The following is a 21,674-nucleotide window of genomic DNA, read 5'->3' as shown; positions in this document are numbered from 1 at the left end:
AAACACGTTAGTACCCTGCCACCAAGAGCTGTAAAACATCCCAACTTCCTCTTCTCCATCACAGACTAAACAGGCCTCCTCATTATTCTGTCTGTTCTAGCGTGTTGCGGCTGGATGCCTGGCATCTCACAGTGACTATAACTGAATGCCTGGACTCTCTTCACGGTTAAGCGGCCAGCACCCCATCACCGATGTAAAATGATTTGCCTGTATGTATGTATGTATGTACATCAATTATGGCACCCATTACACTCCTGATTTTCTTGCCCTCTTGGGGGCTAGGCTCAGCTGGGTATCATAAATATATGGCCTGTTAAGCCGTTTGAGACTGTACCTGTGATTCAGGGCTATAGATATAAAATTGAATTGAGTTAAGTGCCACCATTTAGCTCAATCCTCTGTGGTTCAGTGTGTTATCGTTAATCATTTTGAAATGTATTCCTCCACTCCTTGGCCAATCGAGTGACCCAGGGTAACTCGATATACACCGGACAACGTCAGCGTGGGCCCAAGTTTTAATGACATTATCTTGTAAAATATTTGCTTGAATAATCTTGTCGGTAGAGCCCGTTGGGAATGATCTGCCTCATTAAACGGTGTGTAATGAACCGGACGTTAGGTGTTTCAGAGTTAAAGTATTTTTAAATAGACCCAGAACTCACTCATTAGAAACTTTATTATAAAATGTAATCATATAAATGTTATTATAAAACACAACCATAAACTTTATTCATAAAAAACGATCATGTAAACCTGATTAAATAGTACAATCGTTTTACCTTTATTATAACAGACAATTGTATAAACTTTATTATAAAATACAATAGTACAAAGTCAAGTGCCTCCCATAAACATTTAAACACCTTGTATATAAAATACAATAACTGTTTTTATTGGGCCAGCATTGTGCTAGAGGTGCAAGGCTACTCTAGAGAATGGGAACAATAATATGAACTATATAAATAACTGTCCACATGCAAATATGTAGGATACAGTTTACGCACACACACACACACACACACACACACACACACACACACACACACACACACACACACACACACACACACACACACACACACAGCTCACCTAAAAGTATCAGGTGAAATTGATATGTGGACAAACTCTAAAAACAGATTATAGCATTATGTAGTATGGCTATATTGGTTGTAGTTTTCGTTTTTTTTGTAGTCCAGTAATCTGGTTAGCTCCTAAAAAAAACAAGAACACACAAAACATGCATTACATCTTTAGAAGTTAAAGGATGATTCTGTAAACGGTAGTAAATACAGTACATCCATGTTGTCTTCATAATAAAGTGGCCTATAAAACACCACCTCAGATACGAGACTCACACAGAGATTCTGCAGTTGCGCGTCTGGACGTAGGTGCCAGTGTATCTGATGTCACATCGCACCACATTGTTGGAGAAGTCCTGCTCTGGGATCAGCTGAGAGGGGTTCACCGTGACCTGGGGGAGAGATAGAGACCGGAACTCACTTAAATAACAGACAAGTCTGAACGACACACAATGCTGCTTCTCTTGAGGGTCCAGTGCCTTGTGTGGCTTAGGCGACCAGAAAGGAGGGCATGAGTCGTGGTTAGGGTGTGGTTACTAGCCAGCCGAAAAGGTTGTGGGCCCAATGTACGTGGATCAACCTGTAGGCCTCCTTAGGCTGGCTGCTAAACCTCTTTTCATTCATGACATGCATCTAAATAGATTTACTGTTAGTCGATTTGGATCAAATCTTCTGCTCAATGACGGATTGAAGATAATTTGAAACAATTAAATATAAAATAATTCAATGTACTTGAAATTGTATATATTTTTATACTACTTTGTATCCTTGTCGGCGGGACATTGTATCTCCTCCTACAGCAGTTGAGCTACTGATCCGCTACCTTGAGTATGTAGTTTCCGGGGGCCACATCTGTGATGTCGATCCACTGGCAGTCGATGCTAGCGTGGTAGGTGTCATAGCACCCTGGACTGAGCCCCTGAGCGGAAACACACAGGCAAGCGAAAAATACCTCCAGACGAGTAATCAAGAGCGACGTTCAATATACTGCGCCTGCTGTATGAACCACTGAGGTCCATGGGCGGTAAACAGCAGTCCTCCTCGGAGACAGACCTGCGTGTGAGCCGTGCAGGCGTAGCGCCGCCGTACTCCCGGGTCACAGGAAGTGTCCTCCAGACAGAAGCTGGCCTTGTGCCCCTCGGCCACCTTCCTCCCCGTGGAGACATCGAGAAGGTCGTAGTTACTGAAGGCCTCCATGCTGTGATAGTGCCTGTGGGGGGGGGGGGGAGAGAGAAGGAGAGAGTGAGAGTGTTTAATTAGAGTGTTTAACGTTGCTTACCAAACCATTAAGAAGAAAATGATGATTGAATTACCCTTTGCTTATGAATTTCATGTGGGACAACCCAGTGGTTAATGTTTGTGGTTGGTGTGATCGGATAGTTCTATAGGTTGGATATGTTTGTGGAAGGTACCTGCCTACTGCTATCTCCCCGACACACTGTATAAAGGTGACACTTCACGGCTCTTCCGCTTTCAGACTTGCCTACATTTTGAAGTCAGTGCAGAAGCTGTGGCTTCAAACCGTAACCCTTACAGGCTGCATCTCATAGGGTTATGGCTGCATGGACCTCAACTCAATGTTTGCTTTGCGGTGAAATCTGGCCTGATATGACTCTCACTGGTGACAGCTGTGCCACTCCCACTCGTGTCTGGGCTTGGCGGGCAGGAAGTCGGCGGTGCCCTGGTTCTTCACCCTCTGAGGGAACCGCAGCAGAACCCTGTAGTCCAGGTCACTCGCTCCGTGCGCTGATCTGCAGGAAGGGTGCACAGCGACACCCAAGAGGAAACGATTCGAGACGGGGTGTACACAGATACAAAGTTATAATGCAGGGTGGATGAACAACATACAACGGTGAGCTGTTTCTGGAAACGTGGCTCTGTGGAAATGCCCCGGAGGGAGCAAACAAAGTGGCAGCGTGTGTTTGTGTGTGTGTGTGTGTGTGTGTGAGTGAGTGAGTGAGTGAGTGAGTGAGTGAGTGAGTGAGTGAGTGAGTGAGTGAGTGAGTGAGTGAGTGAGTGTGTGTGCTTGTGTGTCACTTACATAACAAGTGAACCTGTGTATTAATGAGTATTTGATGGATATGGATGTGAAAGAGGAACAGTACCTGGTGAGGCAGCCCTCCTCCGCGGCACAGCGTAAAGCATACATCTGCACTCTCTGAATGTAGGAGGCCGCTTGGATGTAATAGGGGTCAGGAACCAGGTCCGGTAGGCCTGAGCACAATTCAATGAAAAAGACGAATCGAACAAAACAATCATGTGGTAGGCCATCGTATCCAGACTAACGAACGCTTACCATTACGGAAGAACCGGGTGCTATGGCCCGTTCCCGTTGGATGGCGCGCGGCTGAGCGGCTCCTACCGGCTGGCGGCTGGACACCGTAGTAAACAGAGTTTCTGAAATTGCCACGTGGGTCTATTTCATGGGTACCCACGTTGTCCGAGGTTGGTACTTCTGGTTCTGCTTCTGGGTGTACACCAGCAACGTGCGTCTCTATCGCGTTATCAGATAGCGGTGTCGGGGAAATGCCAGACTCCGGTGTACCTCTGCGTAATGCGTGCGCTCTGGACAAGGTGCCGTCTCCTGTGCGCAACTGCTGAATACTTGGTCCACCATCAACACTATCCGTCCGTCCCGCTTCGGTGTGTGTGGGTGCAATGGTTCCTTGGTTCTCCAACAGGTCTGTTAAATTGGTGCCACGCGTGCCTGGTAATCGTGATGGCGACGGGGTGGGGGTTTGCGTTCGAACCGGCACGCTGCTACTATCGTCTCCGGTGACACCTCGTCCCCATGGTACCCCAACACCCGAGTATTCACTCGCAGTGGAGGGCTGTGGTCCGGCGCCTGTTTCTCTTGTGGGTGCGATGCCGGCTGGGTGCTGACTTCTTCGGTCAGTTGCAAGTAAATAGTGTGCCGCTTCGGCGCCAACAACCAACGAGTCCATTTGACCCCTGTGCCTCCTGGGTGATCTGGCGACTACATTGGGGTGGCGCAGTCGGCTTGCCCCCCCGTTGCTTGTCAGGAGAAGCCGAGTGTGTCTCCTTCGCTGGACGGGTGAGAGGTACTCGGTTCCGGTGCTCAGTAAACTGAAAACCCGTCCGTTGTTTTCCCACTCGATTTTGTGTCTCCAGGGTCCAACAGGCGCGCGTAAATCCTGCTGTCCGTTGCCTAAGTGCACCATGGTTTTAAGGACGCATATCAACAGCACAGCAAGCATCTCCATCTCCCTCGCTTCAACGTTTCGGTGTTTCAGTGATGCCTTATGAAAAGTATCAACATTTAATAAGCCTGACCCTGACTATATTTCAGAACCCGTGCCTCCTCTAGGGATAAGAAGCCAATGGAAGGGACTTGATTCCGGCCCGCTCTCACCCTACTCACGCACCTGCGCACTGCCACGCCCTAGCTGCAGTGGAGTGTATGTGTGTGTTTGGGTGTTCTGGACAAAAAGCTAAATGGATACAGTAACCACGCATGATCATTCAGGACTAGGACTTAAATCCGATCCAAGAGCAGGGGCTTCTTTCGTTTGGTTAAAGGCCTTTACTGATGAGGTTATTGATCACCAATTAGCTCACATTACCTGCCTATTAGCTGATAATTGTTAAATAATCAAAATAGAGATGCAAATGAAAAATATGAATATATGCTAAATATATAAAACCATAGGCCTTGAAGCCTACATTATATGGTCCGGGTGGTTTATTTGCTTAATTGCATTGACCCAATGGCCCTCTGTAGGATGCCAGTTCAAATATGAATCATAAAAAAGATCAAAAGAAAACTTGCACATCCATGACAAATGCATAGCAGAAGGAGAAGCGTTACCACGGAAGGCCACGCGGGGGCAGTCGTGGCCTATGAAAGTCAACGCAAGCGCTTCAAGGGACTCAAGACTCTAGGTATCTAAGCCCACATTGTTCGTCGGAACAGTCCACCCAACTGCGTATGGGAAGATATTTGACCTATTTTCAATGGTTGTCTACAACTGCCCGGACCTTGCCCATATATGGATGGTGTCAAAGTGTCACACAAGCCGTTTCATGTCTGGGTTTAGAGATCTCATGACTGTACACTGTGGGCTGTGTCGTCACTGGCCTCCTCATGTTGCAGTGCGGGCCTCGAGTGCAATAAAAGGGAGGCACCTGGCTAACCTTTAATAATCGAATAACAAAAATTAAGAAATAATGACTTAAAAATATACAGTCCAGAGACAAGGTTAGTAAGAGAACATTGTGCAAAGAAATTGTTTAAAGTTGGACCTTCATTTTCCCTTGGAACTTAACTAATTACATTCAATATTTTGTATAACATATTATAAAATATAAAAATATAAAAAATATAAAATCAAAAAAATCTATTTAAAAAATGTCTATTGGCCATGTCTAAATCGTTTGGTGAATAAAAAGTGATTGATGTTGTCTTGTAGTTAGACCAAAGATTGCATAAGGTTGTGTAAAAAAAAAAAGCCTCAACACAAGCCATCAGGTCTCTGACGAAGACACCACCTACACTGGATACACAGAGATCACTCCATTACCTCAGAACAGCCTCAGATGTCAGTTGAAAGACGATGTCACACGCAGATCATACACATGACACATGTGTATGATCCATTCACAGGGTTGTTGCATACCGAATTCCACTGAAGCAATTGTTGGTGCTCGGCACTTGGTTCTATGAACATACTTACTGTACTAACAGCGATATATTGTTTTTCTTTCTTCTGACAAATGTGTGTCGCTTTGGATTAAAGCATCTGCTAAATGCCCTAAATGTAAATGTAAAACAATTAATGATAGACTACAAGAAGAAGGCCTAGTCAATCATTTATTTTTTAACTCAAAGCACAAGCCAATATGAGGGGAAACATAGATAGAGAAACGCTTATATAATGGTCATACCGATGACATAAAGGCCTCATCATTGGTCCCTTTTATCAATAGCGTCTCAGTTATTTTCCTGCTGTTGGTGGGATGTGTGCCGGGTATGCAGGCCGCTTTCCTGACTGCTGGGACGTTAGTGAGGACAGAGCTGTTGGCTGTACCACAAGCAGCCGTCGCTACTGGGGGATGAGGAGGGATGTACAGGCATGTGTGTCAGTGTGTCCATGCACGTACCCTACAGGGAGCGGAGGTAAAAATACTCCCAAACCCTTTCAGCGATGTCGCACGATGTACAGCCACGTAAAAGACTGCCAAAGCGGGCCAAAGGTGGGTCTGTGTCCGCAGACAAAGGTGGAATGCGTGTCGCCGGTGGTCAGGGGGTTAGGGGAGCTAAAAGGGGACAGAGCGTGTGACACCTCCTCAGAGGACACACAGGGACTTGATCACAGAGGAGACCGCTCGTTCTGGCTCTGGACAGAACCAGAGTGAGCCGGTCCCAGGTCCCCGGGGCTCCAGAGCGAACATGCCAGCCTGGGCGTGTCCGTTCTCCCATCGGAGCGGATCCTGGGTGCCTTTCCCAAGAACTACAACTCCCAGCACTTCCATGGCAAAGGATGTCAAGGGAAAGACCACCATCAATTATTGGTAGATAGGTAGAGCACACAAAATACATTCAAACAAATAGGGAATTCATTCATAAACAGTGGTAAGCCCGCTCTATTTAGTTCAATACTAAGGTCACAGAGAGAAGGTGTGTGTGACCAAAATAAAGTAAAGTCACATGAAAGTAACACCAAATAGCGTCAAACACAAGCACCAGCAGAACTAACACTAAGTTTATGTTGATGTCCATGTGACTGGGGCATGTAAACCCCAACGGGGAATGGCAGGGGTCTTTGGATCAGACTCATATGTTCCACAACAGTACTAAAGAGACCGCTGACGTCTGACACATTTAACTCTGTCCTTGGATTTAGTTGCACCTTGTCCTGACTCAATGCATCCTCTCAGTCACATGCCATTGATTCAGAGACAGGATGGTGGAAACTCAAATGTAGTCTACTAAATGTTGTTATAAAAGGGTTATAGGTTTAAACATCTGCGCCTATTTCACGTTGGTCTCAAAACTGCGTGTATTGATTTGGAAGGAGATAGTCTTGATTCTTAAACTGGGGTTCTTCCGATTTTTGCATCTTGTCTCGTATATTGTATTATTGCTGTTAATTTGGGTTTATATGTATGGTTCACATATGGTCACCGAGACTATGGACTGTGGTGGTCACATAGGGTCAGGGTCTTAAGCACTGATTGGGTGTAATAAATGATGACGGCTTCCTCAGAGAAGACCCACAGGTTACCTCGAGTCGTTCCTCACTGCTTTTTGACCTAGTGCTGGTCCCGGCTTCCGATGGATTCAACTTTAGAAGGGCCTGACATCTCCCACTTTACTTTATCTCGATCTTTATGCCGTGTCTGTACTGTACTGCTAAACAGTACTAATATCTTATCTTAGGATGTTCATGAAAGTGGAAGAACCAGTTACATATATTACATGTATGGGAATTTAGCAGACACTACTATTCAAAGCGACTTACAATAAGTACGTTTGTAGGAAGAGAAACAATATATTGCTGTCGTACAGTAAGGATGTTCATAGAACCAAGTGCCAAGCACTAACAATTGTGTTAACCTATGCCCTATATACAACAAAGATAGATAGGATAAGATGCTACACGATGAGATGAACCACAAGATAAAAATTGCAACATGACACCTCTTTATTTAGCCAGGCTGTGGTTTGGAAAGATTTTCAATATTATTACACAAACTTTGTTCTGGCAGTGCGGTTCTTCTTCCATGGAGGTTAAGTGTAACAAGGAGTTAATTTAGTTGGCTGTAATTTTTAATAGGGGACCTTTGGTGATGTGGTCACTTGCCCGGAGTTCATGGGTCACAAATCCAGTCCTAATAGTCTGGAACGTGTGCTAAGTCTTTGAGCCACTCTGACTAACCTCCTCAAGCCCGACCGCCAACATCCCAAACATAGCATGCATAATGCCACGTAGCTCTCCCTAGCCAAAGATAACTCCCAGCTAACATTGAATCAATGCATATGGATGTTTTCCTTAAGTCCATCCCAAGTCAGTCGATTAAGACTTTCAACAAACTAGGTTCTATCTATAGCATAATTATTTTTGTAATGCCAGTCAAGATCGAATAAACTAGTTCATTACTTTGTTTCCTGGCACAAGGAGGTGCTACTGTTAAATCACTGATATCACTTGCCATACGCATTTTTTAATCATATATATTTTTGTACTAAACTTTCATACAAATCATTCACTAAATACATGCAATTGGGAGACAAGACAAGTGCAAGGGTTCAAAAACTCTTGTATTTATTTGTAAATGAGGATGAGTGTGAGCTAATGGTCAATGTACTACTTGGTGTTCTTTTTTACGTACAAAAATCTCATCAATCACAAACTTATCAAAAAATAGGAGAAAATTCATCTAATGAGAACAGGCTTTGATAATTTAACAATGAATGGACGCTATTTACACAAAAACAAATGCCGTTGGTTCTATTTACACGTTTTTACAGGAAGGCCTCTTTTCGCTGCAAGAGAAAACAACAGCTGTTAGGTTATGCAACAGACTCATTATTAAACTGTACTACTTCATACAATCCATACAAATCACAGATCTTTCAACTGCCTCACCTATAAACGATTGAGGAGAGTGTTCTGTATATCTTCATACACCTGAGTGTAGATCTCCTCTTTCGTAGCCAAACCGTCCAGATATTCTGAAACACATAGAGAACGGTTTGGGTCAGTCTTGTCCAGTGATTATTAAAACCCAGACTCCAACAGCAAGCCATGATTATCAGTACATGGGAATTCTTCCAAATGTATTGACAACATGACTCAGAATAAACTGTGAGAGTTTATTGTAATGAAGTGTAAAAATGTTGTAAGATAAAAGCATGCAACGGTTGAAGCGCTGTAGTGTGAACTATGGGCCCACTCCCCTGTTATAGCAGCTAAACAAGCTTAACAAGCTTCAAGGTACAGCTGCCGATAGAGAGGTCGCTACTCCTTTTGGCCATCCCACGGAAGGCATCCCAGTTATTGCTGTGTCTGAGTCCGCCGAGACCGCCTCTGTCTGCCGAGGCGATCTCAGCTCCCCCAAGGGAACTCAGTGTCTTATGGAACACTGAGTTCCCTGTAATGGAAACTTCCATTACAGTACTTTGTCGGGTGTCTTTTTTTAAATAATTTTCTATAAATCACACGTTCAATAATAAGATGCTATGACAATATTCCACTGTATATGTATTATAGTGTAATAAAAACATAATAATACACATTGTAAACAATTATACAGTTAAAAAATACGAGACGTTCTTTGATTTAACTTTATTAGGACCACTCACCGATGGTCAACGGGCTGTTCTCCATCTCAGTCCTGTGCTTCAGGTACATGGGCCACACATGGCCGTCGAACAAACCCGGTGGGTCCGGGACGGTGTAATTTCTCGTACTGAGAAGGAAAGACAACATATTTACTCAAATGAACACCAACCATAATGTGAACCTGAAATGAACCACATTTGATAGGTTTCTTCGGGGTCAGTGCTAATGGAGCCATTACCTCCTTCTGCTCTTGCACTCCTGGTATGGAATGGAGATGAAATAGCATTTGCTGAAATACTCCGTCAGGGGCCTGGAGGAATAGAGACGAGTAAGGTCAACAAAGATAGCAGCCTGCATACAAACTCTTGTACACTCTCCATGGAGGTCTGGGTAGTAACATGGCGGTGCTCTTGTGGCACACAGCCATATAATTAAGATAGGACACAAGAAGATGCACTTAATTATTCCCAGATGGAAAACTTGATGAAATACCACAACTAAGGTAAACAGAATTGTTATGAATCCATAAATATGGATGAACATTTCGCAATGTGATGAAAAATCGTAATTATATCCATCTCTAAAGTAAATACTCTCCATTTCAAAGCAAGCATGAGTTGGTTGAGCTACTCCCCTCTGTATCTCAGCACAGCTGAGGTGCAGATAAGTCACTCGGATCCCGCGACCGTGCTCTGTAAGGACATGTGCTCACGGGAGCCCCTTTCAGCTGAAAGTCTTATCTGCCACCCCAAGACCTTAGCATGTTAGCCTGGAGCTAAATGCACCATACCACAGACATATGTGCTGCAGCATTGTAGTGAATGCAGATATCTCCGCCCCTACAGTCCAGTGTTCTAATACATTAAAAAATAATCTAGTCAAGGCAGCCCTACCGCGTCACATGCAAACAACTATATATATATATTTTTAAGAAAGATTAAATGAGCTGATACGGTTGCAGCATCCAAACAAAAAAAAAGATCTTTGGATGATACTGTTTATTTATTTACAAGGCAGAGACTGGCTTTTCCACCGAAAGCATAAAATAACTATAGGCCTACTTGATAATCTTGACAGTTTGAAACCGAGCAAAAAGACTTTGATGAAAAATAAGCTTATGTGCACAAATGTCCAACTCAAGCCTATCAGGTTGTTGTTCAGCATCCGACTGGACGAGGTGTGTGTGTTTGCGTGCTTGTGTGTGTGCACGTACCGGTAGTTGTACAGTAGAAATCCCTCGACGATCAGGATGTGAACCTGCTCCTCACCGCCGCTCATGTGGGAGGTGTTGGACACGGTGACGCCGTGGGTCCGGGCGAACTTGGCGGGATTCTCCACCCAGCCCTTGATGGTGTTGGTCATGGCGTCCATATCCAGGGCTGTGATGACTGAGGAGCAGGAGGCGGGGAGACAGGAGGGGGGGAGAGAGAGAGGGCAGGGAGACAATGCTTTACAAACTGGGATAGTAGTAGTAGTAGTAGTAGAGTCGGTATTGTGGTTTGGTATGTGGTTTAAAAAGGACGAGGATTGCAAGTAAACAAACCACGTCCTCCTTAGTGTAATGCAAAGGGAGAGAAAGGGATTTCCGGGGGCTTCCTAAGGTGGAGTCAAGGTCTTACCATCCCACTGTCTAAATCCGTCGTCCCCGACTTCTATCTGATCGGGTTTCTGAAATAACAGTCACCAATAAAACATTGCAGCAAGGAAATACTTGCACATCCCGTTCACATGCCAGAGAATGAGCTCACACACAGCTCAAAGGGACAAGAGTGGAAAACATTGTGTTAAGATGACGTCAAAACATAAACTGGTGGCTGCTGATGTCTTAGAATAACTTGTATTTACTTTTTTTAAAAAAGTGCAGAAATTGTTTAAAGCAGACGTCCTTTGGTAACCGTTGAAATCAGCGATAGATCTACGAATGACTAATTAACAAAACGAATGAAAACATAACTTCCGGCGTCGGCCGCCTAAAAGGCATGCAAAATGACATGGACTAGAACGAGCAATAATTGAAGCTTGGCGAACTAGTTGGGGTGGGCTGTTGGGGGTCCGGGTCTGACACAAAATGTGAATTAAACCGTATTCGCTGAAGCTTACCTTGAAAAAGTCGTCCTGGTGCACGACACAACAGTTGGGCAAGGACTTGATCAGTTTGTTGGTCAGAGTGGTTTTACCACCATTTGTGACACTGTAACAAAAGAAACGATACAGTTGGTCCATCAACATATATACCTGGAGGATATCAAATGATACCTCAGGATCAAATGAGTGCATTGATGGAAACTATTATAAGTCTGATTCATCTAAAGCATAAATAAGAATGTGCGCTTTTATTTTGAAAAAAGAGCGCCTATCCCTCCACTTCTCATGCAAGGACCGCGCTGGATTTTCAAATGTCCCGCTCGAACGAACCAAGGAACCGGTGTAACGACCTGCCCAGTAACACTCACCATGCCCATACCGGTTCACTTTATAAGACCGTATTTAGCGCTTAATACCAATGTTAACATCAAACAGCATCTGTTTTATGTTTAAAAACAAAGTGGAGGAGGTCTGCTATAAAGAGCGAACCCACGTGTGGTTTGTTTATGTGATGTGTTATCTCCTTCTTCAGATATTAACAAAAACAACGGCCCTATTCAACCGGTTAGGACACGGGACGTTTCCCCACACATTAATATTGAATACCAACGGTAACAAAATACTAAGAATATAATAGATGAATATAACTTACCCGCCAATTCCTATAATGTACTTCATTTTCGTCGCTTTCAAAGATTTCCTTCTTATTTCCAGTGTATACAAAAAATAATCCAGGTGTCTTGCGAACGAATTGGTCAATAAAACGTAATTATTGAAAAAATATTTCGATTTTGGCTGGAAGTAACTGTTACTATTTCGCCATTGATAAACGGATCCAGCAGTAACTGTTATTTATACACACGCCACTGCTTGCGTCATGCAGATACGCACACCCCGTGTTTCTGTTCACAGATGCCTATCACTATGAACCAATCACTATGAAGAGAACTCCTCGTCACTTCCTTTCCCCGCCCTCAATGTATTGTCTGCACATACACAAAATGTAGGTACGCTAAAGACCGACTGTTGCTCTTTGTGTGTCCTTTCACATACGCGAATAGGTGACACAAACAAATCAAACAATAAAACTATCTTTGGATGAAACTGTTTATTTATATACACGGCAGAGACTGGCTTTCTCACCTTAAAAAACAAAATAACTACAGGCTTACTTGATAATCTTGACAGTTTGAAACTGAGGAAAAGCTTATGTGCACAAATTGCATATCCATAGGCATTCATATGGTATCATATGGATGTGTTTTTTAAATTAAAATACATACACTATAAAAACGCAAATAATATGCACATTAATTATATATTTGGGCACACAGATCAAATAAGATGTCTTAGCTTTCTGTTCATTTGAGTGCCTCTGTATGTGTGTGTGTGTGTGTGTGTGTGTGTGTGTGTGTGTGTGTGTGCGCGCGTGTGTGTTTGTTGATGTCACATAACAGGCTTGAAGTTCTGCATGATGATGATGATAATCATGCATATTTATTGAAAACAATTGAACGAAGGCAAACCTAATCTAAAAGTAAACAGTTTTGATTCTATGCAACCAGTTGTACAAATCAAATGACGAGACAGTTGCTTCAGTGTAAAATAACCATAAGCAGGAAATACAATGGCTTTTTGTACAAAAATAAAAACCAATATGTTTGTGTTCAACAGAAGAACATGAATAAGCAAACAATTTGTTACTCATTCAGGTATAGAAAAACATAAAACAAATGAGCATGCTATGTAAAACATATAGAAACAAATACACACCCACATTTTAATACCACTTGAAAAAATAACTAGGCAAGCAAATATATCCTTATGAAATAATATTTCATGATTATTTAGTCTTGCTGGTCACCTATACCACATATGATGTGTGGTAAATCTTATGCTATGATTATTCTAGTTAACACAGATTGCTACTCAGGCAACAAGGTGCAAATGAAACCTGTGCTACCACAGAGAAGATGGAGGCACGTCTAAATGGCAACTTACAGGTCATACAATTGGCTGCAAAACAGCCCTGAAGCTGAAATATCCCTCCACAAATTCAATATGGTCTAAGAAATACCAATATAAACAATCTGACATTGAGCATTGGTGGTCTGAAGACATTGAAACATCAATAAACAATCATTAATCTTAATAAAAATAAACCATGATCATTATTTCAAGATCTCAGAAGACAACAGTCGACCCCCAAAAACGCCTCTTTATATAGCATCTATGAAGCAAAAATAAATATAAAGGCTTTCTGATGTGTTTGAAAAGCGTTCTTACACGTAAAAGTACTACAGTTAGGAAGCATGAGTATATTTTAAAGCTAAAGCACTGCTAGCCTTGTATGCTGTCATGGTCTGTGATTGACAGGACAACTCCAGATATGCTTCAAACACTGTCATTGGGATATTGTACTTGGCTATTTAAACATTTCACTTTCAAAGACAAATGGAGGATGAGGTTCCCAAAAGTGAACATTTTGACCTCCAAATGAAGACATGACATCAGGTCCTTTATACTCGAATAAGGGTGTCTTGGTGGGTTTGTCAGATGTGTCGGCCTTCAGCAGGTATCACATGAACGACTCATGTGCCAAACCTTTGCTGTACACTTCAAAGAAATAAGACAAGAAAAAGCATTTACAGTCAGTATATAACATTTGAGAAGGTCTATTACATGGTTAACCTTGATTTTTCAGTTTACAATAATATTCTTGAAGAGGAATGTAGTAATCACTTAACAGTTAGGTATGGTCACACCTTTCGCTGTCTCTGGCCCGCACTATTGACTGATCAAAGAGTTAATATAATGACATTTCCGTCCTGTTTTGTATCAACCTCCCTGCCAAACCTCTGTCTCCATCCCCCCCTTACTCTTGAGGATCTGATCAATCAATTAATCTGGATTCACCTTGCTCTTTCTCTCACCCCCCCCCCCCCCCCCCCCCCGCCAGACCTCTGTCTCTAACCTTGACGTACTGTGTTTTGTGATGAATTATAGAGAAAAATGAAGGGAGAGCATGCAGGATTAACACACAGAATTTGGATGCAAAATTGATATAATAAATCCTACGGGAGAATAAAGCATCGAACGTGTTCTATTTGAGACCACAGATGTAGGAACTGCACCCTGCTCTGAACTATCAATACTTTTTAATTTGGTGAGCAAACCAGGTGTAAACAAGAGGACTACAACATATTTTAACTTCTTCAAATACCAAAACAATACCTTGTTTTGTTAGTTTTTTCTATTTCTAAATAATTTGGGATCCCTCCATCCATTAAATATTAGGATGTTACATAGACCTACTGAATGCATCCCAAAACTGAGTAACCACTTCCTCCTTGTGCCTAAGACGAGAACTACAACGACAAAGTGCCTTTACCTTATACATGTATGAGGAGAGAGTCTTTCAGCGAATCGTTATCCCGAAATCATTGACTTTGGCCTAGAAAAAAATATGACAATTATTTGTATGTAAGGATTGTTATGCATAATCATATAGGATATAATGTTTACATATTCATCTCATTGTCATTGATTTACATAAAAAAATGTGAAGGCTTGTGTTGACATGGGAAGTAGACCTACCTGTCAGACTTTTTAGCTGGTTGTGGTGGGTTTGACTGCTGTTGCTGTTCTTGTTGTCTCTGCTCTTGCTCCAACCTACACACACACACACACACACACACACACACACACACACTTGCATTTAGCTTAACAAAGTGCAAATAAGACAATATAGTCCTATTTTATTATTTTGTATATACTTTACCTCTCTCTTCGTGCTTTGATTCTCTCCTCGTCAAATCTGGAAAAAATTGAATGAAAACAAATAAATGGAAATATTCGTTATCAAATAACAAAAATATGATTCATCAAAATCGAAACGGCAGTATATTCTGAAAGTACTGATCTATTACCAGAATATCGGTCAGTTTTAAATCTACCGTGCGTTTCTGCCATCTAGTGGTGAGGGACACTTACTGCACCACACACTCTGGAACCTGGACGTGCTCCATGGGAACCATCTCTGCCAGCTCGTCCAGACTGTGCACATACTGGATCTTATTCATGAACTTAACACTGCAGGAGGGACAAGGGAATTAAAACGAAACCATTGTTGTAGCCAGACCTCTATTTTACTGATACATATCATTTTCTAATAGCATTACATTTACATTTACATTCAGGGCATTTAGCAGACACTTTAACCAAATTGACTTACAACCACTACATTTGTCAGAGGAGAGAGAAACAATATATCGCTGTCGGTGCAGTAACGGTACAGTAAGCATAGCTGCACGTGTTTACTTGTGTGTGTGTAAATGTGAAGGCCTGTGTGGTGTGTATGTGTGCCACCTGATGAATGGTCTGGAGATGGCCAGCACGGTACGGATGAACCAAGTCGGATGGGCGATGACCAGAGACTTGAGGTTCTTCCTCAACCTGAAACCACATGGCAAATAATGAGCCGCCCATGCTAGGCCACTAACACTGACATCAGGGTTATTTTCTTCTTTTGTGCCAAGCATCTTGATATGGATATATATGTATTTGAGATGAATCATCATATTCGCAGGTGTAAGTTTTATACTGTGAATTGTTATTAAGTAAACTATTCCACCCACATAACTAACAGGATTAGGTTTTGCCTATGCAGGTATATCCTGCGTGTGTACCTAGAGTTGGCTTACGATGGCTACAGATATCAGTGTCTGAGTCATCCTCAGTCGCCTTTTGGCTGAAAGCAGCTGACAGGTTTTGTTAATGTTCCTTCTCTTCAGTATGCAGCAGTGTCAATACGGATGCCATGCGCGTCTTTGCTCGGAGCCAAAGGTACAACCCCCCATTAGCCACGTTGTCTAAACCAATTAAAAGTCGGCCGCAAACAATGGCTTTGCATACAACGTACACAGATAATAAAACACATGGTGTATATTTAAATGAAAATATGTTAATCGATTTTTTGCATTTAAATTGCTATTTTTGTTTACTAGAATGACAATATCAATTTCCTTTGAGTTCAAAAACCTTCTGTCAATCATCTGATAGCACTTCTTCAGCCAGCTGATCCCTGGCATCTTGCCGCGGGGCGTAGCTCCGTTCATGTAGATGATGAGATAGTCTTCAGCCACAAGCATCTCCAGACTGCTCACCACATACCTGGAGAGGAACACACAGCACTGGGATCAGTGTATTTCGATGGGGATCATTTAGGACGTTTAAAACTCAGAACAATTCGTCTTTGCAAATTATTTCATGGACAGAGAGTCATTACAGTAAGAAAGAATGTGTAACCCTGCAAATGAATTACTATTGTTGTAAAAAAGATCAGCATGTTTTTTTTATAATTTCTAATGTATTTCTTCTTTCATTAGCATTCCATTAATCTGTTATCTTATAATTCACTTATTATATAATAGATTATCCTTAAATATATTCCAGTCTGAAAACTCAAGAGTATGCTTAAAAATAATTAGACGGTACTGATGGTGTGTCGATGAGGGCCCACTTACAGAAAGAGGTTCTCCATGATGTAGTGGTAGTCTGAGCAGCTACTGTCTGGCAGGTAGCACGCCGAGAACACAATGATGGCGTTCAAGCCCTCACCATAGTAACCTGAGGAGAGAGCACGCGCCAAGGGATGAACACCTCATGTCTTTCGACTTGAGCAGCGATCACACACAATGACCACACTATCATTTAACAAAAGCTTCAGGATATTTCTGGTGAACTTAAAGACGGTTCAGTAATACTAACAATAATAGCAAGTAATAATAATTATAATAAACCTTCATTTTATAGCACATAAAATGAAGTGCTATGTGCTATGTGCTATTTATAAAAAATGTGCTTTAATTTATAAAGAAGGTATAATGATTATAAAGTACTTTAGCAAGCACAGCATAAGGGATTAATTAAAATCCTCAAAGGATCACTAAAAGAGGGTAGGTGAACCAGAGGAACGATTTGGACTAAATTCCTGAGGTCCCACCTCAACAGTATGTACTAATATCTTCCAAAGGTGTTCAGGGCTTCATGCACATCAGTATACTACATGATGGCTTGGCCTTTTTAAACGGCCCACGTCGCGAGAGAGCCTGAGACAACGGACCTCCGTGGGTGATGACGCGGACGTAGGGTCTGATGACCTGCATGTCGATCCGGTGCTCCTGTTCCCCGATGACCACTGTCCTCCAGAGACGCCCGTTGGCGCCCACCCCCTCGTCGTCCACGTCCCCCGAGCCGTCCGCGGGGGCCGCCTTGGCCGAGGCCACCGGCGCGTCGTCTGGACGGGAGGAGAGGAGACCGAGTGACATTGAGTGACATTGACCATTCCCCGACCCCAGTGACCGTGGGTCGAGGTAAACCACGCGCTCTGGGCTCTGCCTCGAGACGGCCACGTTAGATGTACAACACAGGAGAGATGGCTTTTGAGAGATGAAAATGGGAGCAGTTTACGGGTCATTTTATAGACGCTCTGATCCAAAACAACTCAGTGATTTTCGTTTGGACACACATCACTTATGAGCTGGTAGGGGATAGCCATCTTCATCAAGGACGCCTACAGGTAGACTGGGGGACATTGGGTTCTTCTGAACCCAGAAGCTTTAAGAGAGGTTCTGGGTTCCAACTCATTGACAAAACCCCCCTTTTTGAAGTTTGGTTAGCACCAAGGTCAAGCAGCACATATACACCCAAACCCAATCGCACTTGAACTCCGCACCTTCCCATTCCAGGTCGTTGCCGTTGGTGATGAACTCCAGCGAGTCGTTCTCGTCGGGGGTGTCGAGGTCGTCCACGTTGATGTCCAGGTCGTCGGGCGTGTCCAGGAAGTCGTCCGACAGCAGGGAGCCTTCACTCTGGTCCAGGGACAGGTTCATATCCGGGGCGATCAGCGTGCGCCGCTTGCGGTGGGTGGAGGACCCGCCTCCACCACTGGCGCTCACGTGGAGAGAGTGTGGGGGGGCTGGTCAGAGAGGAGGAGAGAGGGGAAGGGGTCGGGGGGCAGGGGGCCGTTATAGAGATAAGAGATGTTTGACGACCTAGAGTTGAATTACAGGAATGACATTATTTATACATGGGCCTGATTTTACACCACCGAGGTGGTGGAGCAATCAATGTGCTACAATATGTGCACCAAGCATCGGAAGTCAGAACGGCCAACACAGCAGCTAAGGTCTGCGCCAGTAGTTCTAACGTGTCCTTCAGGGATTATCGATCACTATGAAGAGATTCTGGCCCCGTCGCTCCAGTTTGACTCACAGGCTCGGTCGTCTGTGAGGCCGCATGAGGGGTCCATGTCGCCGTACTCTGGTAGTGGCCTGAGGAGGAAACAAACGCACACACTCTCAACAACAAGCCACTCAATCGATGCCTTTGACCTACAGCGTGACTGTATCCCATCTCCCACCCTCTCGTTTACCCAGCTGGGCTCCCTGACGTTATATTAACACAACCTCCTCAATGAGCTGGTGGTTAGTGGACTATTATCAACACCCGGTTGGTGTCAGACGGTGCGTTGGTTGTCAGGGTTCTTAGCTTTACGATGTACAGGATAAGTGGCAAGCAGAGAGGAGAGGGATGGTAATTAACATATCCCTGGGAGACGAGAAGATTATAGCGCTTCTAGGCAGGGTGGCAAACAGCAAACCCGGGGAAAAGGAGGAGGAGTAGAAATAAAGAACGAAGAGAGCAGAGAAACAGCCGAAGAGTGCGAGGGATAGACAATTTAGTAGTCAATTTCTCTCCTCTCGATTATAGACCGTCTTATTTGTCAGCGCCAAGGGCAAAAGGTGCTTCAAACCATGCATATTATCCCTAGCTCAGTGTTTTGTGGATGTCTGTGTGTGAATCCATGCGTTTGGGACACCTATATCCGTGTTTTACAGCGTGCCCATGTGTCTTAGTGCCCTACAGATGACATGAAGAGTTTTGTTTTCCTCAGCCACCCTCTAGAGCTCTCGTGCATCACAGGAAACACGCTCATGATCCTCTATTTTTGAGACAACAGAGAGGCGGAGGGAAGGGGGGGGTGGGGGGGGGTATCCAGCAGACAGGGTCTCTGCGCATCAGGCGCAGACTGCGTACCCAGTCCTACCTGGGACAAACAAGGTTTCAAAGCGTCTGCCTACGCAGAGGCAAAGAGCAGGCCCGCGCGCACGCTTCGCCCGAGTCAACAAGCAGCACATGGTGTACATGAGGGGAACATCACTGAGCCACGCAAACCCCCCCTCGTTCCCAGGGGACCCTCATGTTGATTAGTATTCCGAAAGGTTTTCCCTTTGTCACAGTGAAAAGCTTCTCTTTCTTCTAGACACGTACGCAGCTGAGGCATTAAGAGTCTGTCAAATCGACGTTCTGTCTACACCGCCTCACCGTTAATGGGCAGAGGAACCGATATTACATTATTAAAAAGGTTTATAAAGAATGCTTACCTTATGAAAAGAGGTGATGGTTGTTTTGGAGAAAGGCTATTCCGATGAGCAAATAGATTTTACACCCTTTTATAGCCTAAAAAATCCTTGAGCAGAAAAACTATTTGGGACAGAGCACCTCAGAAGCTAAAGCCTTGCCATCCATTTTCCTCAGGCTTATCCTCCTGTCTCTTCCTCTCATCTGCTAAGCTAAACCTGCCTCCATTTTCCTGGGGATGCTGTGTTGTTGACTGGAGTCTGCTATTTCGTCACATGACGTTGCCTACGCCCATATATGGGAGGAGGGCTGCACCTGCTCCCAGCCTTCCTGCCTCCCCATCTGACTGGGAGGAGAGGGGGGAAGAAAGCACAGCACTGTCACTTTCAGACATCGCCATGCTCTTTAATTTACACTCCCCCACTCTTTTCTCGCTATGTCTATCCCGCTCTATAGAAGTCAACCACTGAACACTTTCAGAATCTTTGTTTGTCATACGTCTCCATTGTCAAATATTTGTCATGTAATTAGAATTATTACAAGACGAGCCATTGTGTTATACAATTAGCCATTGTGCAATACAATGCTCCTATTCATTGTCGTGTTTAGTTTTAATTTTTCCTCCTCTGCATTAAGGATCTGTTTTACTACAATAACTCACTGACAATAATGAATATGTAAAAAATATGCAAATAAATCTCTTTCTGTTAAGGGTTTTAGCCCCAACTGAGGGAATTCTGTAGTGTGTACGCGCTCGCACACACACACACACACACACACACACACACACACACACACACACACACACACACACACACACACACACACACACACACACACACAGGTAACCTCTAGACAAATATATTCTAGCCCAAGTGTGCCTATTTCACAGGTAAGTCCACCATGTAGATGTTCTGTGGTGGCAGGCATATGATATTCCCCTCAATGGAGCACATTGGATCTTGGAGCAGGATTTGTGTGTATTGATTAGATGATAATGATGGTGGGGGGATGGGGAAATAAAAGAAACCCACTTTGGGAAGTCTTCATCCTGCCACTCGTCTTTTACCTCCATGTTCTCCATGCTCAGCCGAGCCTCGGTGGTGCCCATCCCTGGGGGGGGGGGGGCGAGAGCAGAGGGCCTGGATGGGTCAACACAGAGTGCCAGCATTACTGAGGAGTGTTTCTCCAATGGGGGAACACATACCCCTAGGGGTACTTTGAAGAATGGCAGGGGGTGTTTAAATAATATATGTAGAATACATAATAGATTATATATATATATATTTACAAAATAAGGCTTTTCATCTCACCTCTTGTCTATATATATATATATATATATATATATATATATATATATATATATATATATATATGTATGTGAGATGATCTATATATAGATCTATATATATATATAGATCTATATACATAGATCTATAGACAAAAGGTGAGATGAAAGGCCTAATTCCGTTTCTTATCCCCCCTATCAAATATCTTTATGGGGGTACATATGTAAAAATAGTTCTAGAACCGCTGATTTCGATTGAACTGGGCCAACGATGATGGATGATCACCTGGAGGGAGACAGCCTACCTGTGGTTTAATTAGAGCCTGCGCTCTTGCATTACCTCCACTGGCAATCATCATCAACATGAAAGCTGTCATTTTCCTCCCAATTCATCCACCTCCCGTCATGGTAACAGTAAGGAGCTGCAATGAGGTCATCCAGGGAGGCTGATCCCCTTCCTCCCTCCTCCCCATGTGAGAGTCATGGGGCTGA

The 21,674-nt window shown here is 43.5% G+C and overlaps 3 protein-coding genes across 3 annotated transcripts; all 3 read right to left on the bottom strand.

The window, feature by feature from the left end:
• Positions 1-1,351: 1,351 nt before the first annotated feature.
• Positions 1,352-4,303, bottom strand: loxl5a (lysyl oxidase-like 5a; the record flags this gene model as incomplete). The annotated part of the gene is made up of 6 exons (XM_079739371.1): positions 1,352-1,471; positions 1,903-1,998; positions 2,133-2,289; positions 2,699-2,830; positions 3,185-3,293; positions 3,376-4,303. The coding sequence occupies 6 exons, from the start codon at positions 4,301-4,303 to the stop codon at positions 1,352-1,354; spliced, it is 1,542 nt and encodes a 513-aa protein (XP_079595497.1).
• Positions 4,304-8,382: 4,079 nt separating this feature from the next.
• Positions 8,383-12,284, bottom strand: mibp (muscle-specific beta 1 integrin binding protein). Its single transcript, XM_079740601.1, has 8 exons — positions 12,123-12,284; positions 11,486-11,576; positions 11,005-11,053; positions 10,599-10,773; positions 9,624-9,695; positions 9,406-9,512; positions 8,690-8,775; positions 8,383-8,586 (listed from the first exon to the last, which is right to left on the bottom strand). The coding sequence occupies exons 1-7, from the start codon at positions 12,146-12,148 to the stop codon at positions 8,690-8,692; spliced, it is 606 nt and encodes a 201-aa protein (XP_079596727.1). The 5' UTR covers positions 12,149-12,284; the 3' UTR covers positions 8,383-8,586.
• A 2,615-nt stretch (positions 12,285-14,899) lies between these two features.
• On the bottom strand, positions 14,900-21,005 carry atcaya (ATCAY kinesin light chain interacting caytaxin a; the record flags this gene model as incomplete). The annotated part of the gene is made up of 11 exons (XM_079740303.1): positions 14,900-14,924; positions 15,068-15,142; positions 15,252-15,287; positions 15,464-15,562; positions 15,839-15,925; positions 16,511-16,642; positions 16,996-17,098; positions 17,595-17,768; positions 18,207-18,449; positions 18,746-18,804; positions 20,929-21,005. 11 exons carry the CDS (start codon positions 21,003-21,005, stop codon positions 14,900-14,902), a joined length of 1,110 nt encoding a protein of 369 aa, XP_079596429.1.
• Positions 21,006-21,674: the final 669 nt, after the last annotated feature.

The sequence above is a fragment of the Pollachius pollachius genome, assembly GCF_949987615.1.
Source record: "Pollachius pollachius genome assembly, chromosome: 7".
Lineage (NCBI taxonomy): Eukaryota > Metazoa > Chordata > Actinopteri > Gadiformes > Gadidae > Pollachius > Pollachius pollachius.
The sequence above is the reverse complement of the archived record's forward strand: the minus strand, read 5'-3'. Positions and strand labels throughout refer to the sequence as shown.